Source organism: Mauremys mutica, chromosome 12 (assembly GCF_020497125.1).
Source record: "Mauremys mutica isolate MM-2020 ecotype Southern chromosome 12, ASM2049712v1, whole genome shotgun sequence".
In the NCBI taxonomy this organism is placed as follows: Eukaryota; Metazoa; Chordata; order Testudines; family Geoemydidae; genus Mauremys; species Mauremys mutica.
This window is the reverse complement of record NC_059083.1, coordinates 61818757-61837164: the sequence shown is the minus strand read 5'-3', so window position 1 is coordinate 61837164 and position 18408 is coordinate 61818757. Positions and strand designations below refer to the sequence as shown.

The 18408-nt window shown below is 48.0% G+C and overlaps 1 protein-coding gene across 4 annotated transcripts in view; it reads right to left on the bottom strand.

Annotated features, from left to right (window-relative positions):
• Nucleotides 1-1454: 1454 nt before the first annotated feature.
• Nucleotides 1455-18408, bottom strand: part of PMP22 (peripheral myelin protein 22) — a 32302-nt gene continuing 15348 nt past the window's right edge. For all 4 annotated transcript variants that reach the window (XM_044983058.1, XM_044983055.1, XM_044983057.1 and 1 more), the window contains 2 exons: nt 9425-9565; nt 1455-3071 (listed from right to left, as the gene is read on the bottom strand). In XM_044983058.1, coding sequence (XP_044838993.1) covers nt 2905-3071; nt 9425-9565 — 308 coding nt within the window. In that variant the 3' untranslated portion in view covers nt 1455-2904. The remainder of the gene's footprint in view (nt 3072-9424; nt 9566-18408) is intronic.

The window sequence follows — 18408 nt, the reverse complement described above, 5'->3', positions numbered from 1 at the left end:
GCAGAGCTACACCTCAAGAAAGCAAAATCCTTCCCAGATCTCCCACAACACACCGTTACAGAATGCAGTATGCTCCTTTGCATCCAGCCCAATCAGCAGCCCTCACCTCTCACCATCTCCTTTGGTGGGGTCTAGTGCCCCAATGGGCATTAGCAGAGGGCAGTCCCCATGCTCAGGAGACCATACAAGCACAACCTTACAATGCTCCCTCTCGTACCACTTCAGCTGTGAGGACTACCACGGTGCCCAGGTAGCGGGGACTGGCTCCACACTCTCCACCCATTGGCTCTGATAGGAAGTAGGCTTTAAGTGCAGTTCCACTCCCAGTCAGTACCAGACCCGGCCCAGGGAAGCTAATGATTCAACCAGCGGACCAAATTCGGTGATGAATCCTGGTCACATGGCACCTGAGGCATGTTGTGCATATGCTAAGAAGCAGCAGCACGCACCTGCACCTGGATTCCTGGTCCGTGGGTTCTTCTTGAAGCTGTCTAGCGTAGGAGGAACACCTAGTAGTTAAGGCACTGGACTGGGACTCAGGAGACCCGGGTTCAATGCTGAATTTGGCTGCAGACTGCCTGCATGACCAAGTCACTTCACCTCTTCTGTGCTTCAGTTTCCATCTGCAAAACAGGGTGTGATGGAGTGTCCAGCCCCCACACTAAGGTTAAAGAAGTGGTGAAGCAGTACTGGGCCAAGGCCATGTCCCTCAGCAGCTGTCTATGGAGGGCCAGGGAGCTCTGGCAGTGGAACTGGAGGTGCGGCGGTAGGGTTGAGGTAGAGGACAGCAAGATGGCAGAGAGGCTGCAGCCACAGAGGCAGAGCGAGCCATGGGGCAAGGATCAGGACTATAAGGCCTGGACATGAGGCCAGGGCCTGACCAGGAGGAAAAACTGGACTCAGAGAGAGCTAGGAAGCACCCCCCTCAGGTTTAGAAATGGCTGAGACTGAAAGCAGAGGAGTGGGGCCATGCCCCAAACTGAAGGGAAAACAGGGAAGGTGGAAGCAGCCCAGGGAAAGCTGATCTCAAGTAGCAGCCAGAAGGGACTGAGCCCCCATTGCCTCTCCTCACCTTGGACCAGGCCCAGACCTGGTGGAGAGGGTGAGTCCGGGTACCCCTATCCTTCCTTCCTCCCCCAGCCTACTGAGAGACCTGGAGGGCTTGGGCAGAGGAGGGAAAAGAAACTAACTTGGCCATTGGGCCCCCCGAGGCTACCCAGGAAAGCGCATCCCGAGACCAGGAGACTGTTTGGCTGCAGCCTGACCACTACACCTGCTGGCCCCTGAGCAATGCCCACTTTACAGGGATGATACTTCCCTACATGGCAGGGTGGTGCAAGGCTCCAACCCAGTAACAATTGTGAGGTACTCAGGTGATACGGCAGTGGCACGTAAGCGGATCAATTTTGTGAATTCACGATCTAGCCCTGAATAAATAAATAAAGCTGAACCAGTTGAGTTATTTTGACTTTTATTTCATTGCTGCTTAGTCCACACAGTCGGTATAAAATCAGAAAAGCAAAGCAAAAAAAACAACAAAACAAAACAACAGAATGTCTGGAGTCTTAGCATCAGAAGGCACCGTATATGAATCTACAGTAAAATGCCCATACAATTCATTGCCAGACACACCTCTGAAGCACAGAAAGAGGATTACAGAAGCCGGACTCTGGAGGATGAAGACCTATGGGTTCCATCCAGAGATTCGTTCCTGCTACTCCTGACCATGAGGGGAGAAAAAATTCGTTATAAATGCTTTATTAACAATAATACTAAGAGCAACTTGTCTAAGTACAAAAAGCAGTTACAGACCACTTATATTACATAGAATTATTTATCATTTCTATCTTTTGTTTATCTCATAAAATTGTTAACTGAATTTCCAGTGAGTAAGGTTAAATGGCTAGTGATATAAGGAATGGCAAATAGATAGCACCATTTCACATATTTGGTATTTTATTTCATAGATATATATTGTTTGATTCTTTCCCCATCTTTATCTACACGGCAAGGAAAAAATACATTTCAAGGTCGTAGGCTACAGTTCTTGGGTGGTTTGGGTGTGTGGGGATGGGTACACGAGAGTTTGTCATACACAAGCCGAACACAGTGAAGTATCGGTGTTCTAAGGGGAAGCTTCCAAAAGAAACAGGGGTTAAGGTACACTAGTTACAGTAACATTTCAATGGAACTGGTAGGTAACATTTTTAAAATGTGCCTGTGTGAGTTAGAAACCCAAGTTCCCAACTGGGTGTGGTTGGAAAGCTAATGGGACTTGGGCTCCTACATCACCTAGGTGGTTTGAAAATTTGGATCCTGAGGCATGGTATTGATACACAAGTTTCAGGTAATAGGATCATGGCACTTGTGGGAGGGGGCGGATCCTCAGTTGGTGTAAATGGACATCGCTCCATTCAAGCCACTGGAGCAGCACTGATTTACGCCATCTGGGGATCTGTTCTGAGTTGGGGTTTCTTTGGTGGGTTGTTTTGGGGTGGGAGCTTTCAAAGAGGATTCCATTCGCATTCAGGGTAAAACAAAAACAAGGACAAAAAAATACTGCGCTCTTGTTACACTGTTAGGAGTAATAGTCCTTTAGGCACTTTCTTTAGGCTTTAACACATAGCGGATGGTCAACAAAAGCAAACAATACTATGTACATATATGTAAAAAGTGTTATAAATAGGTTTTTTAAACCATAGATACTATATACATCTTCAATTAACACAGTAACCCTTGGTGTGTTTCCTTTTGGATTTTTTTGTTGGGTTTTTATTTTGAGGGGGTGGGGGGTTGGTTAACACCCCCCCCCCCTCCTGTTTTGTTGTCTTTTCTTCCCCTGCCTCAATCCCCTCCATGGACGTCATGAGTGCCCTTGTCTCGGCCCCCCCGCCTCATGCTTCATTATTCGCGCTTCCTCAAGATGACGTAGATCACCCCGCTGATGACGGCCAGCGGGAAGGCCACCCAAGCCAGGATGTAGGCAAAGCCGAAGGAGGTACCACTTGTGGCAGGCTGCCAGTCCGTGTGTCTCACCGTGAAGATGGCTGCACCACTCATCACGCACAGGCCTAGGGAGAAGAAGTAAAGATGGAACAAGCTGCACTGTGGACACTCCGTGTAATGCAAGAGCTGTCCTTGCTTTCCTGTCCGGTGATGCTGGCAGGGATAATGCTGAACAGCACCGATTAAAAACCCACCCATCCAACCTATAACCATGTGCCACAAACGGAGAAGCCTGATCGAAACTCTGGGTGTATGGGGATGCAGCTGAAAAAAAACTGCTGTGGTTTAAGAATGTAGGAGTTGATCGGAGCTCTGTATTTGTGATTTTTGGACTGACACACAATCAAGCTCGGCAATCACACTCGTGAGACCTGCTCATGGAATCTGATCTATTAAAAGGCAATATCGTTTGTGTAACCCCTACTCTTGGGGGGTGAACATTCACTCACAGGGATAATCCCACTGAAGTTAATAGGACGAAGTGCTTACCAGGGCAAGTAAGGGTGGCATAATCTAGCTAATGACCCCACCACAGCGTAGACAGCTACTGTGTATGCTCCTCATAGACAGCTCTGCCAATGCTTCTCAATCCTGGTCTGCACCACTTGCTTATTTTACAATTCCTGAGCCTCTCTAGAGGAGAGATCACCCATCATGCCCAGTTTTGTGATATCCTGCAGCCAACTCCTGTTTCACATGATCCACGCCATGATTCAAACCCAGGGTCTGCAGAGTGCATGAACCAACGTCCCAACTACGGCACCAGGCCAGCAGGAAACACTGTGTCTTGCGGAGTTAAAGCTCATGGCAGGGTTAGATATCTCAAATGATTTCAATGGGCCTCAGATTTGGTACATGGGGTATTTGATGTTTAGGTCTTTTCTCCGAGCAATATGGCAGGAGCGCAGATTCACTTCCAAATTCCTGTGCGTTATGTTAGGAGGGAGAGGCACAGAATTTCCCAAGGTCACGCCACACCTGCTGGTGCAGTGATGCAGAGAGAGCTATTCTGCATTTGAAATCTAAGCATTCTTTAAAATGGACCCATATCCAAGCTTTTCTGGGAGAGGTGTGCTCTGGGTTCCCCTCCTAGTCTCCTCCCCATGCTCCACAGAGCATGATCACAATCAGCTCACAGCTGGGGGCAGGAGAGAGGAACACAGTGTCAAAAGTACATCACTGCCCCCCTGGGAAGAGCTTCTATCTGTCATGGGACAAGTACGTTGTCTCTATTCCCCAGCTTCCCCAAGCTCAGGGCTGCCAAGGACCAAGCCTGGGAGTCCTGTGTTTACAGTGGGCCAGGCGTGACCTCTCTGAATCACAGCAATGACTGACACTCCAGCAGTGTCGCAAAACATATCCACGGCCAGGGCTGCAAAGTGCTCACACAAAGCCACCACTATCCCCCACCGAAAACAAGGGCTTTAGTGGATCCCCGCAATTCCATTATCCATTCACGGTGCTATCGAAGCCAACCCTGTTCCAAATCTCTCCACTGGGCATCAGGACCTCCTACGTCTAACCGCAGTACTATTTGAGCTGTTATTTCACTTCACACTGCTCCTTTGTTCACGGAAAGTGCAGAAGTGGGAATATGTTTAATTAATAAGCTGCTGAACGCAGTTTCCATTTTCCAGGCACAGAAGAGAACTCCTACTGCACTGGCCCATGAAGAGAAAGCAAAATGATTGTCTCTTGACTCTGGTGGGATAGAAAACCAGCAAGCAACCATTCCAGAGTCACCTACGGATGGCTAAAAATACTGCAGTCAATTGTCCATTGAAAGAATCTGGTAGAAAAGATAACAATGACTGTGTTTCTCTTGGAGATACAGAATTAGTGATTCTGACCCTGGGAATATACTCCCCTGAGAAAATTTCAGGGTAGGGCATCAAGAGAACTGGGGTCTCTTTCCCGTTCCAATGCGTACCTTGTGCAACTCCTTTGGGGTTTGATTTTCAGCCACCTGATGGTGCCGTTCAGTGCACAAAGGCACGTGCATTTGTGTGAATACTCATCTTCCAAGGGGTGTTGTGAGGTCTTAATTCCCTGATGTCTGAAAAGCACTTTGAGATCCTTAGACAGAAGGGCACGTAGAAGTACTGTAAGGTTATCCTGACCATACCTTGCTCTTGATACCCTATCTTCTGTAGCTCATGGCAGCCTGATGTGGCAACTACCAGGCTAGAACAGCCATGAACTAGGACGAACTTTAAGTCTGGCCTCCCATTTGAAGGAGACCCGGGTTGCTGGGATTTGGGATAGCACAGCATGGGAAAAACATGTATAAATGGCTCTAGCCAACACTCTCTTTTGGGAGCTTCAACACTAACATTCCCCTTGTATGGTCAGAGGGACTGTCCTTAAGGAACTCAAGCTAAACATTCTTGTCTGCTCTCACCAACCCTGGTACCCTGTCTGCCATCACCTTGTTGCACACAAGGTGTTCCAGCACCCAAAGCTGCGTGCGAGCTATTGCTGGGTGCAATGGCTGCTGCGTTTGCCTGCGCAGCCACCTTTTCATCTCCGCGCTTTGCAAAATGCCTTGAGATGCATGGAATGCAAAAGTCAGTCAGTAAAACCAGTTTGTGGCTTAGGCTCTGTTAGATACAAATTAACCAAGTGTACTGACTGCAGTCCTGGGCACTAGGGAAGAAATAAAATCTAGAGAAGAACAAAAATGATAAAGGGACTGGAAGCATTGACTTGCAAGGGTTCTTTCAGTCTGCCGACAGCCTGATTCTTCTCACGCTTACACTGTGTGTGGAATCTATCTACAAATATTTCCAGTGTGTAGACATCCATGATAGATAGGGAGGAGTTTTTAAGGGTGGCAGAAGGGGTCTGAATTAGGAGTAACAGGGCTGAACTCACATCAAGGAATCTTTAGGCAGAGTGTCAGGAAAAGCTTCCTAATAGTGACATCTAGAAGGTGGAATAATCTCCTAAAAGGAGGCTCACTGCATGGGTCCTAGGGAACATGCTCTAGGTGTACCCAGCACCGGCCAAGGAGGAGCAACTAGATATGAACTCCTAAGTCTTGTCTATCCCCAATGCCTACAATTCCATTCTTCCCACAAGGCAGAGAGAGATACATGGAGGGACTATGGGCTGGGTCACCTCACCAGAAAGCAGCAGCAATGGTGGGAGATAAGCATCTCCTCCCAGCTGAAAGGCCCTGCATGGATTGGAACCAGCGCAGCCATTGGGGAACATCAGAGCTGCACTTGACAGCCTGTTGGCTTCAGCCTCAGCGTGGCTGGTGAGTCAGGCTCCACAAACAGAGGAGTTTACATTGTGGATCTTGGCTCTGCCAGGGTGAGTCACCCAGTCAGCGGTTGCCCTGGAAGCAGGATCATCTGAACAGAGAGTGCCAGGGCTGAACAACGTGTCTGGGAAGAGACTGTCTCCTCACCTCCCACAAAGGCACTTTGCAGCAGCTCCACTCAACCGCCATGGAATTTCCATCGCTCAAACTAGCCTTGCCTGAGATCTCTAGTAGGAAAGACACAGGCCTGTTCCTGAAGGGATCCTGAATCAAGGCTCCTCAGGAGCCAAGCGAGGCCTTTCCAAGGCTATAGAGAGGGCAAAGACTAATAGCCACAAAGACTGGATGCTACAGGAATTTGCTCTTTTGGCTTTCAACCCCAGCCCACCATTTTTTTGGCACGTAAGAAAATCTGGGAGGAGGCCAAGATGAGACCAGCCTGCTCCTCTGACCATGGCTGCTCAGCTCTGGACCAGACCGCTCTGAAGGAGCTGAGGACATGGATTCCAGCTGCTGTTTACTAATAGCTATCCTGAAATTCAGGATAATGAGGCCTAACAACTGTCCTGAGCTTCTCCATACAGAAGCAGGGGCACTCGCGCAAGCTCTATTATTTTATCCATTTCTTTTCAGCCTGTTGCTTTGACAGAGGCAGAGATGCCGACGGAGTTGATTTAGGAGCTGCTGCCAGCATTTAGTTTCAGGCCACCCAACGTGGAAGGTATGAGGGCAGTGGTACCTGTAGTGCTGGGGAAGGACGTCCTGTATTTATCTACAGAACAGGTAGGTGCAGGCAACAGCGGTGCAAGCAGCCCCACCCCACTGCCTTCCCACAAGCTGCCTCAACCCTGGCTTGGGCAAGAGGGGAGTTCAGTGCTGTGGCCCATTCACTCCCTGACTTCTTCTGGAACCTCAACAAGGGGCCCATATGGCTGGATGTGGACTTGTGTCCACAAGGCAGTGGGCTTGGCCAGTTAACTGACACACACCCAATCATCCCTTGAAGTCAAAGCTCCCATTCTCTTCAAAGGGCATCAGACCAGGCTCTTCGCCGCCTCCCTAGCTGCTGGTATGTTTGCATGCTGTGAAGAAGGGTCTGGAAAGGTTTTTGATCCAGGCTGAGGCCAGGCCTGTGACTCAGAGGACATGGATAATTTGGATTACAGGCTCCAGGCCTAGGGTCCGATCCTTGCCTGCACGGCTTACTGACCTGATCAGCCCTCTTACAGGAAAGGGGGCTATCACAGCAGGAAGCCCTCTGGTTGGGAGGGGGGTTGGGGGTGAGGTGAGCTGTGCAGTCTGGCTGGACCCCAGGATCTGGTTCTAAGCTCCAGTGGAAAGATACCCTTTTCCTTCTGCATCTTGAACAGTGCTGAGCACAACATCTGCTCACCACCATCATTAACAGGCCATATCCCTATGCGTGTCCCTGGAATTATCAAGCCCTCAAGTTTCAGTGTAACCCTTTTTCACCCATGTGCAGAATTTGAAAGACTGATACCAACAAGAGAACCACATTCAGAAAAACCCTGTCTGGAGAAATTACAAACAGGAGAAAACAACTTTTTGGAGGAAACAGCACAGGGCATACCACTCAATAAGGAGAAGGAAGCCCACTGCGGTCAGAACTATTAGATCAATTCTCAATTGGAGAACTTCATTATTAATGCAGAGTGTGTGGTTAATGATCAGTATCCATTTTCTTTACTTGAATCCAGAGCTGTACTGAGTTATTATACACAGCCTCTTCCAGAGATCATTGCCCAATATAAGCTCACCACCTGCTTGATGGCTTTCTACACAGAATGTGTAATAGGTTTCATACCACGCTTGCTATGTAGCTTTGCTCTAAACTTTTCCAAGTCCCTTCTTCGCAGCCTGTCCACTTGCCAGCCACTAAGGAGAGAATTCTAAAACTGGTTGGGAGCCTTTCCATTAACCTCAGTGAGCTCTGGATCACCTCCCAAGGTGCTTTTGGATCAGTGTATCAAATAAAGCTCTGGCCAGCCCAGGTGGCTTCTGCCCCTGAGTCTCATCCTCAGATTGTTCTCCTTTGGGAATATAAATTTCACAAGAGCCTATTTGCACAATTTGGTTCTTTTTGATTTAACTCTTAAAAATCATCCGCATAATTCTATACTAGGAAACCTAACAGACCCCACTGTGTTTATGGCATCTTTGGCTGAACAAGAGCTGCAACTAACTACATTTAAAAGAAACAGGTTTTCAAAGCTGAACTATACCTAAGATTTAGATGATGCAGCTGGATATGAAAAGTGGCTAGCTAATTTTGTGAGCTGTAGTGGACCTGGCTGAGATGGAAAGCACTGTGTCCCCTTACAGCATGCCTATAAAGAACATCTTTTTGGGAAGAAGTCACATGTCTCATGCCATCAGTTCAGGAAGCCTGACTCCGTTCAGTATGAAATCTAGGAGAGGTGAGGTCCCTGGGGCAGTCTAACTCTCTGCAGGCTGTCAGCATCCAGTCTCTCAGCTAAACAAAAGGAAAATGTAGCAAACTGGGCCTGCTGGAATAGCACAGTTGTCTATAGAGTTGCCCCAGTGTCTCAGAAGACCCCAAAAGGTGAAGAAATGGGCATTAATTGTGTACCCAGCCCAAGAGGCACAGGGGCTGATTTTCAGAGGTTCAGAGCATGTGTAATTCCCAGCGAATTAATTGGGAATTAGCACCTACAAGGGCTGGTGCGCCAGGGGTAGAACCAGGAACCTCTAGGGCTAAAAGAAGCAGCTGCTGCAGCTTGAGCTACATCCCTCTAGCAGGGACCATACCAGACTTCTAACCTCCGTGGATCTGGCACAGAGTGGGGACCGCGTAACACACACATACCAGTGGACTACAGACCTATGCGTCTGAAGGCAGAAGTGGGCCCTCCCATTCATGCTCTGTTCTCTTCAGTCATGTAGTGTAGATGCCAACTCAGAGGCCTTCGCATTGCAGCTTCTAGAGAGCCAATTCCCACTGCCCCAGTCCTAACCCTTTGTCAACTAAAATTAAGTAATAGCCAAACAGAGCCCTCTTTGTTATTCAAGAGCTTGCTTCTCGTCTGTCATTAGCCCTCATGCCTCCACCCAAGAGCGTTTTCCCTTTACGTCCTCTGAGCCATCACCCATTTATCACTCCCCACTTACCGGCAAGGATCTGAAAGATTCCAGTAAGGTAAAACCGTCCCCCCTTGGTGAGCGTAAACAGCTGGCAAAAGAACAGGAACAACGACAGCACGCTGAAGATAATGGAGAGGATCATCAGAGCTTGGACAGACTGCAGCCACTCTGGGGAAAAGAGAGAAACACACAGTCAGGACAACATCAGTTACAGCTGAAATTTCTCTGCATGAGCTGCTGCTGCTCCTACTAGAAAGCCCGATTCTGACACCATTAAAGTCAACGGACTTCCCATGGACTTTAGTGTGTTCTGGATCCGGCTCATAGGCTCTTGCTGCGCACATGTAACCTCTTGCGGATCCATGGGAATGAGACTACTTGCGCCCATTCATGCATAGCAGGGAACAATCCTGCAAGGCCGCAGAGAAGGGCTGGACTGGCGAGGTCTTTTTCCATCATTTGCCATTGACAGGAGAACATACATCCTTCCCTTATCAGATCCCAGGTCATCACAAACAACCCCTGCAGAAGCCAACCCCAGTTACTCAAGGAAGAATGGCCCCGGGATTTCTAAGGGCTAGCCAGCTTGGACAAATCATGCTGTGGTCCCAGTGTGGTCACACGAAGCACAGTATGATCTCAGTACTGCTCCTGGGTACCTACAGAAGGACTGACATGGAGGTACAATATGGTCCCAGGGCTAGCCCTGGGTACAGTCCTACCCTAGTGCTGACATGTGAGGCAGCCAGGAGATCACTCTTTAGCAATTACTCTTGTCTATATTTGCTCAGCATTAAGAATGGGATTTTCAAAGCTCCCTAAAATATTTTGGATACCCAATTCCTAGTTCCTTAAAGTGAACGGGAATTGGGCATCACCGTCCATTAGGCAGCCCAGAAAGTCCCACTTTCAATGGATTATTTTCTCAGTTGCAACCTGTTTGGAGCATCATTTCATGCTGCTTGGACCATCTTGTGCTACACGGTCAGCCACATCCAGTGGTCCTTCCCATTTCAGGATAAATGAAGGTGTAACGCATAACACTAGGATCCTGGAACATGCCACCAAATCAGTGGGCAAGGCTGTTCATTTGTAACTTGAGGAACATTCATATTAGTGGGCCCACAGGGACTCAGAGCCTGATCCAAAGCCCACAAGAGTCAATTGAAATAGTCTCATGGACTTCAGTAAGCTTTTGATCAGGCCCTGAAGAGAACCATGAAAGCCACACTTAAACAAGGCAGACAGTGAACTGGCTAGCTCCTAGGTGATATAAATAGACAGCTGATCTAAACGCTCCCTCTTACACCCGTATGGAACTAAGCCCTTAGGAAAAACTTTATTGTAGCTAAGTTTGGCGACTAGTAAAGGAGATTAGTCAGACCAGCCTCTCCATGAGTCACTGCCCAGCTATTTCCATTGTTCGTGGGTGTGTAACTCCCCTTGGAAAACAAAACAAATGCTACAACGATGACCCAAAATACCGCAACTTTACTACAGTAATGACTGTTACAATGTCACTGTAATAAACACTCTAGTAGTAGCAGCAAAGAATCCTGTGGCACCTTATAGACTAACAGACGTTTTGCAGCATGAGCTTTCGTGGGTGAATACCCACTTCTTCGGATGTATTCACCCACAAAAGCTCATGCTGCAAAACGTCTGTTAGTCTATAAGGTGCCACAGGATTCTTTGCTGCTTCTACAGAACCAGACTAACACGGCTACCCCTCTGATACTCTAGTAGTGGCTTTTTAAATGAAACTTGACATCAAACAAACCAATATTATCCCGAGATCGCAAAGCATTTCAAATCAATCATGTACAATAAGCAAGGATTATTCTTCTCACTTTGCTGAGGGGGAAATTGAAGCACAGAGCAGGGACATGACTTGCCCAAAGCCATGTACAAAACATAAGCGGCAGACCCGGGAACATAACCCATGGAGCCAGCTCCTCAGCTGGTGTGAACAGATGTAGCACCACTGACTTTAATTCACACCAACTGAAGATCTGGCCAAAGTCTCTTGAATCCCAAACTTGTGCTCTTCCCCTGCACTACATAATACTGCTTCCACCCTAGGTTTTAAGCAAGGTCCAAGTTTCAGTTCATGGGAACCGTTTAAAGCCAGCCAGCCATTATTAAATCTCCACCCCGCCTGGCTATTTGTTTAGCCACATGACAACCAATGACTCGTCTGTGTCCAGCTGCCTCCGCGCCACTCTATTAAAGCATTATGCAATGGAAAGAAGCTATTTTTGAACACAAAGGGCAACTGCTGCACTCGGTGACATGGATGTTACTCCCACTGAAGTCCATGGGAGCTGCACCTGTGGAACTGAGAGCAGAACTTCCCCCCACAATTTAAACACGGACTTCAACCAGAACTCTAATTGTAATACAGGCCTGCATTCATCCCATTGGAGACAGCTGTGGAAGAGTCCTACAGAATTTAACAGAAAATGATCACTTCGCTATAGATTTCTTTGTAACAGCCTATGGAATAAAAGAAAATACTAAAGGACAATGCATACTACTCTGATTCTGTTTAATTCCATACATTTTAAGAGGAATTTTCATAGAGCTCTATTGCATTTCTGTAGTCCTGGTAGTTTCACTCCTTTTGGATTTTTCCTCTCAGGGCTCTTTTAAAGTTTACACACGTCATAAGAACAGTTGGGTTAGCCCCAGCGTCCACACCCAATGCCAACTCTTAAGTTTATCCTGCCTCCACCAAGTTCCATGCAGTGGGCCACATCCGGGTCTCGATCACACAAGTGAAATGAAGTCAACGGGAGCTGCTCTCGTGCATTTCAAAGCACAGTTTGCCCCACTATTCTATTGTGCCTCCTGTCCCAAAGCACCATGCAGAGTTGCTCTGAGCTATTAAAAAAAGCTGCTGTATTTTATTCCAGAGGTGGCTGCATCTCAGTGGTGAGCAGGCATCCCATTATATAGCCGTTTAACTATATTTGCCATCGCTTAGGATGCAAGCGTTATCACCACTATAAGCAAGTAGAGTCTCACTTTATGTCTTAAATGCCATGCACGTGAAATGTTCTGAACATCTAGTCAATCTCAAGTCCCCCGCTAGGTCAACAAAAACCACAAACTGTGCACTTTCCTTCAGATCTTTTGCCACTCGGCAGCTTCTGGAACGTAGCCGTGTTATCACCGAGATAAGAGCTGCTGAAGTGCCGCTAATGTAATCAAATAATAAATCAGGCTGTGTCTACACTTAAAACACTACAGTGGCAGGGCTGCAGGGTAGACACTCACTACAGCTACAGGAGGAGTTTTTCACTCCCTGTAGTTAATCCACATCGCCAGAGAGGCAGTAGCTAGGTCAACAGAAGAATTCTTCCTTTGATCTAGTGCTGTCTATGCCAGGGGTTCGGACAGCTTCGCTCCAGGAGTGGATTTTTCACACCCCTGAGAGAGAGAGACATGGTGATGTACGTTTTCAGCACAGACCAGCTCAAATCATTGAACTCCTTGAAACTCAGCCATAGAGGACCAGCTATCGGGAGGAGCGATACAGCAACTGCATCTTCAACACATCAGCTAACAGCCAGTGCTGTTAGGAAAAAGCAGCACGGTTTGTCTGTTCTCAGGGGAACATCAATGGGGAAGGGGCGGGGAAAGTCACAGGGATAACAGTAACAAGCTTTCTCCTTGTTTTCTCATAGCCTTAAACTATCAAATAAGGAGAGATGGTTCAGTACACCAGCTGGCTGATTAAAAGCCTGGTGGATTTTGCTCTTAATCTAGAATCTGAGTCAAAGCCCAATGATGATGATGTCGCCAACTGGAACCTTTCCTGATTTCAGTGGGCTCTGGATCGGGCCCCTAAATCCTTTCCCTTTGGCAGTGGTTAGTTTACAAGAGGGCCTTCCAGAGAGAAAATAGTTCTGCTGAGTTAGAGGGTAAGGACCCCTTGAACCACATCCCTCTTCTTGGTTCTGCCACCTGAAGGCTTTATACCAAATGGGCACATTCCCATGGTAATAGCAATCCACTTCACAGGGCTACATAGGCAGCAACTGAAAGCAGCAAGAAACACCACAGGTAAGTAATAGCAATGGGGTGTAGCAGACAGTGCTCTTGTCCGAGATGCAGGAAGCCTGGGTTCTAGTCTGCAGCCGTACTCAAAACCTGCCGTTTGATGGGGTTTCTTGGCCTCCTCTGTAAAATGGGCACAAGGACACTTGTGCAAGGTAGTAGGTGATGAGATGTCCTGATTTTATAGGGACAATCCCAATTTTTGGGTCTTTTTCTTATATAGGCTCCTATTACCCACACTCCCATCCCAATTTTTCACATTAGCTGTCTGGTCACCCTGCAAGGTAGTAAAGTGCTTTGAAACCAACAGATGAAGGCTAGTATTTTTAATGGGGGCAGGTGCCCAGGTCCCAGTGAGTTTCAACTTGACTACCTTAGTCTCTTTTGAATATCCCAACATCCAAGTGCAGAATGCTGCTGGCCAATCACTGCCCCCGGAATTACGTTAATTCGCCTGGTTTAGTATTATGCCCTACAGACGTGTATTTTTCAATTATAAAAAAAATAACTTCCAGTGGAGAGATCTGGGGCTAATGGAATCTGCTCTCGGCACCTCAGAATCACATAATCTCAAACAGTTACAAACGGTTGTTTGTGGCTTCCACAGTGGATCAAGGGGCTTAATCTGAATTTAGGTAAGCATCTATCCAGCCAAGTGTTTACATCCTTATTTCCAGGATGAGCTGGAAGGCATAAACAAAACTAAAGGGAAGAAAGGCCAAGAATGTTAGGGTAACACGCTACGGTTTAAGGGCCATGGGCTGGAAAAGGTCAGCAAGGTTCATTAAAAACAAGCCTCTACTTTTTGAGCGAACAGGCTAAGCCTGTTAGTGGGAGAGACGCCCCCCCACCCCACATACTCGACAAGTGGGTTGCAGAGGCAGGATCTTGCTTTTCAAGCACGGATCAAGAATGTGAACTTCATCCTTTTTGAGCTCAGCATGTCTGCTGAACACCCCATCGCTGTCGACCTTCCAGCGGCGCAGCTGTAGCTGCTGTAGGGTCCGTAGTGTCGACATAGCCTTGGTAATAGCTAGAAAATACACGAGGGTGGGCATCTGAATGAAAGAATCTAGGACTCCCACACATGCCCCCCAGCTCAATCCAGATACAGTTCACTCATGGCTGGTTTGTTCGATACCAAACACCCTCTAGCCAAGAGTAGCAGGCAACATCTACACCAGTCTCGGGGTGTGGCTGCAGCCTGTCCACGTACCCAGGCTCGCTTTAATCTTGCTTGCTTGGAGCAGTGAAGCCGCTGCTTGGGCTTCAATACGACTTAGCCGCCTGAGTGATTACCCAGGGTTCCAGGCAGACCAGCACAACCCGCGCGGAAGCTCATGTTGCTGCAGCTTCACTGCTATTGGTACCCGAGCTAGCGCGATTAAAGCCTGCCAGGGGTTGTCTATGAAAACTGCATTCACCCCCCACGATTGCAGTGCAGACATACCCTACACCTGTAAAGCAGCCAGAGATTAGGGAGGTTGCTAATCCACCTGCATATTTTCCTATGAAAAGGCTGGCACCATAAATATGGTAACTTTCCCTCTGCTTTGTTCCCCACCCCCCACGATCCCTGCAGCAATCAGAGAGGTTCGTGTTAGCCTCCCACTGATACCTCTCTGAGCAGCCTGTGTAAGGAATCTCAGACGGATGTTTCAGCGCTGATCCCATGGGTGGCAAGCACCACACGGTTTTGTTTCATGACATTCCAGTGAGGCTGTCAGGTATAGCCTGGTACAAGTGCTCCTGACAGATCTCTGACTCACACTGTGGCTGGACAGACTCCCAGCAACAACAGGTAAAGAGCACACTGGAGAGCAACAGGAGCCTGGAATTAAACAATTATAAAACTCCACTTTCTCGGCAGGAGAGGAGAAGAGAGAGAATTGTTCCCTTTAAATGAAAGAATGAAGAAAATGCAGCCAGGCCCCCTTTCATGCCTGCCTCCTCTCCTTTACGGACTGGTAAATATAAAGGAGCCCGGAGGAGCTTTGCAAGATTCCTGACCAATAAGGGTGCTAAGCACTACACAGAGGAGCTTTCCAGTAAGCCTGTATCAGCCCATGCACATGCCTTACTGCTGCCCTGGCCTCTATGTCCAATCCCTTCGTGTATGAGAGGCAAACATCCCAGGGAGTGCAGCTTGAGATCACGGACATTCCTGAGCTCTCTTCACCCATCTCCCTCTGCAGAAGAGCAACCCTAACCACGCCCTACGGCCATCCAAGAACGCTCACTTTGTAGCACCTCGTACCGGGAGAGGTGGGGTGGAGTGGTCCTGCAGAGAGCATGCTGCCCTAGAAGTCAGGAGACCTGTTGGATTCTGTTCCCAGCTCTGCAACTCACCCCTTTCTGTGCTTAGGTTTCCACTCCCCAGTCTTGGTCTGCCTGTTTAGAAGGGAAGTTATACCTGAGTGACCCTCTTATTCCAGCATAAGGGTGGCTTAAACCAAAGTACAGAACTGGACTGGGACTCAGGAGATCAGTTACATTCCTGGCTCAGCTGGGTGACCTTGGGCAAATCACTTCACTTCTCTGTGCCTCCGTTTCCCCCACTGCAAATGAAAATAACGATTCTGAGATCTGCTGCTAAAAGCCAGGTATTATTATTATGCTCCTTCCCAAGCAACATAAACTAAACTGAAAAGAGTCTCTCTTATACTAGAATCAGAGTGTCCACAGGGTGTGTGCGCATGGGAGGAAGGGGAGGGGCGGTATACTGGTATAACTTTCAGTTTAAATTAACACTTAGGTTATACAAAACCAAAACATTTCCCCACATAGACAAGGCCTTAGACTAAACTCTTCACAGCAGGAACGGCTGTGCACTATTGTGTGTGTACAGCACCTAGCACAATGGAGGCTGAGATCTTGGGTGTCACTGTACTGCAGATACCACCACCACTCTGCTGGGGAGACTGGTATGCACACCTAGCAGCACTCTCCCTGGGACATTTGATCACTTAAACCCACTTATCCACAGATGCTGTTTAACAATGATCCCCATTCTCAGTGTTGCCACATTACTTGCAAGAAATGTTTTTGCCTATTGTTGCATTCTATTAGACTAGTCTGGGCATTCCTAGTTCAATACTAGTTCAATAGGCATTAGCTTAGTACGCTATGGCAGGCATATGGAAAACAGAACGGAAACCTAAGGAAAAATCAATCCCATGTACTAGAGTATGTTCCCATAACAATATATCGTACTTTGCCATCCAAGGATGCAGAAGATGAATGAACTGAACTTCACAACCCCTCTGTAAGGCAAGTTATCGGCACCATTTTACATCTGGGGAAACTGAGGCATGAAGCAGCTAAGGCTAATGGTCAGGATTTTCAGAGCAAGTGAGAGATTGTTTACGTTGCAGTAGAGGTGAGGACCCACCCCCGGTCACAGACCAGGCTCCCACTGTCCTAGGCGCTGTAGAAACACAGCAAAACACAGTCACACAATTCCCCTCAAAATTAATAGGAGCCGTGTATCTAAATGCCCAATTAGGCTTGGAAAATTCCAGACGGTATTTTGGGCACCAAAAGATAGTCACCCACAGCCAGATATTTAAAGGCATTTAGGTGCCTAAAGATGCAGATAAGCATGTAGTGGGAATTGGGTACCTAGCTATGGACCTCTTAGTCCCCTCCCAGGGCTTCCTGTTTTGCGCCATCTCCTGCCTTCTAGCTGTGGATCATTCTCCCACCTTGTCCTCTTTTCTTTGCCTCGCTCATCCCTCCTCTTTGCCTTTCCCTCCAGTCCACACTGAAAAAGGTCCTTGTCCAGAAGACTACGTAACTTTCTAGAGCTTTAGACTCATATACAAGTGCACTGCATAAACAGGGCTGTGAAAGACACAGCATGCCTTCCCACTCTGCAATAAGATGCCATTCTGAGCTTCGGAAAGTGGCAGTTCATTGCTAGCTAGATTGCACCTCCTCCCCCAAGGGTTAAAAAAATGACATTTCCCTGCTACTCTTGAGGAATCCTCTCAATTCACGATATGCAGTGGCCAGATCTCTGTGGTTTGGATGCACACTAACTCATCCATTTGGACCCTGAAGGTTGACGTCTAGATATTAAAGTGCCCTGCTGGCACTGGAAAACTAGAGGCATCAAGGAAAACACTAAGCATCTTCTCACTACCAGCTTCATGTCGTCTCAACTAGCTTCTCTGTAAATCTCCCGGGTTCAGGCTTGTATCTGTGGCTGGGTTTTGGCACACGTGATATTTCCTGAGAGCAACCAGGATGGAAATGCAATACACCCTGGGGAGCCCCCTGCCAGGCAGAACTGAATCCCTAGTGAGCAGTGCCAAGGTATGAGGGAGACATTTGCCATTTCCTCTCTATCACCCACCATCATCCCAACAACAGTAGTCAGGGGGGAATCCTGCTGCTGTACAGAGGAGGGAAAAATCTGGAGAGGGGTCCTATGTGGGGGGGGGGGAAACAGGTTGTCTGCACCCTCTGTGCACCATGCAACTCAGGTCCAAGTAGGCTCCTTTTGCCTGCAATGCAGTTTGTGGGCCTGCCTCGGCTCATGGATCTGCTGCCATGCAAGTCCACCAGCCACTGATTCTCCTGGAGCAGCGAGAGCTCCTGCAGCCTCATAGCTGCTTTAGCAACCTGAGAGAGACAGACAGAGAGACAGAGACTGGGGGTGGGTGGGGTCTTGCAAAAGAATGATCTATGGTTAAGACACTGGACTGAGAATCAGGAGATCTGGGACCTGATTCTGCTCTCGGTTACTCTGGTGACTTGCAGAGAAGCTGAGATGTCACTTCGACTTCAGTGGAGTTATTCGTGCTTTGCTCCAGTGCAAGTGTGGAGAGAAACAAGTCCCTGGGTTCTATTCCCAGCTCTGCCTAGGACCCACTGGGTGACCATGAGCAAGTCACTTACTCTCTCTGTGCATTGTTTTTTTGTCATCAGTAACATGGGTATAATGA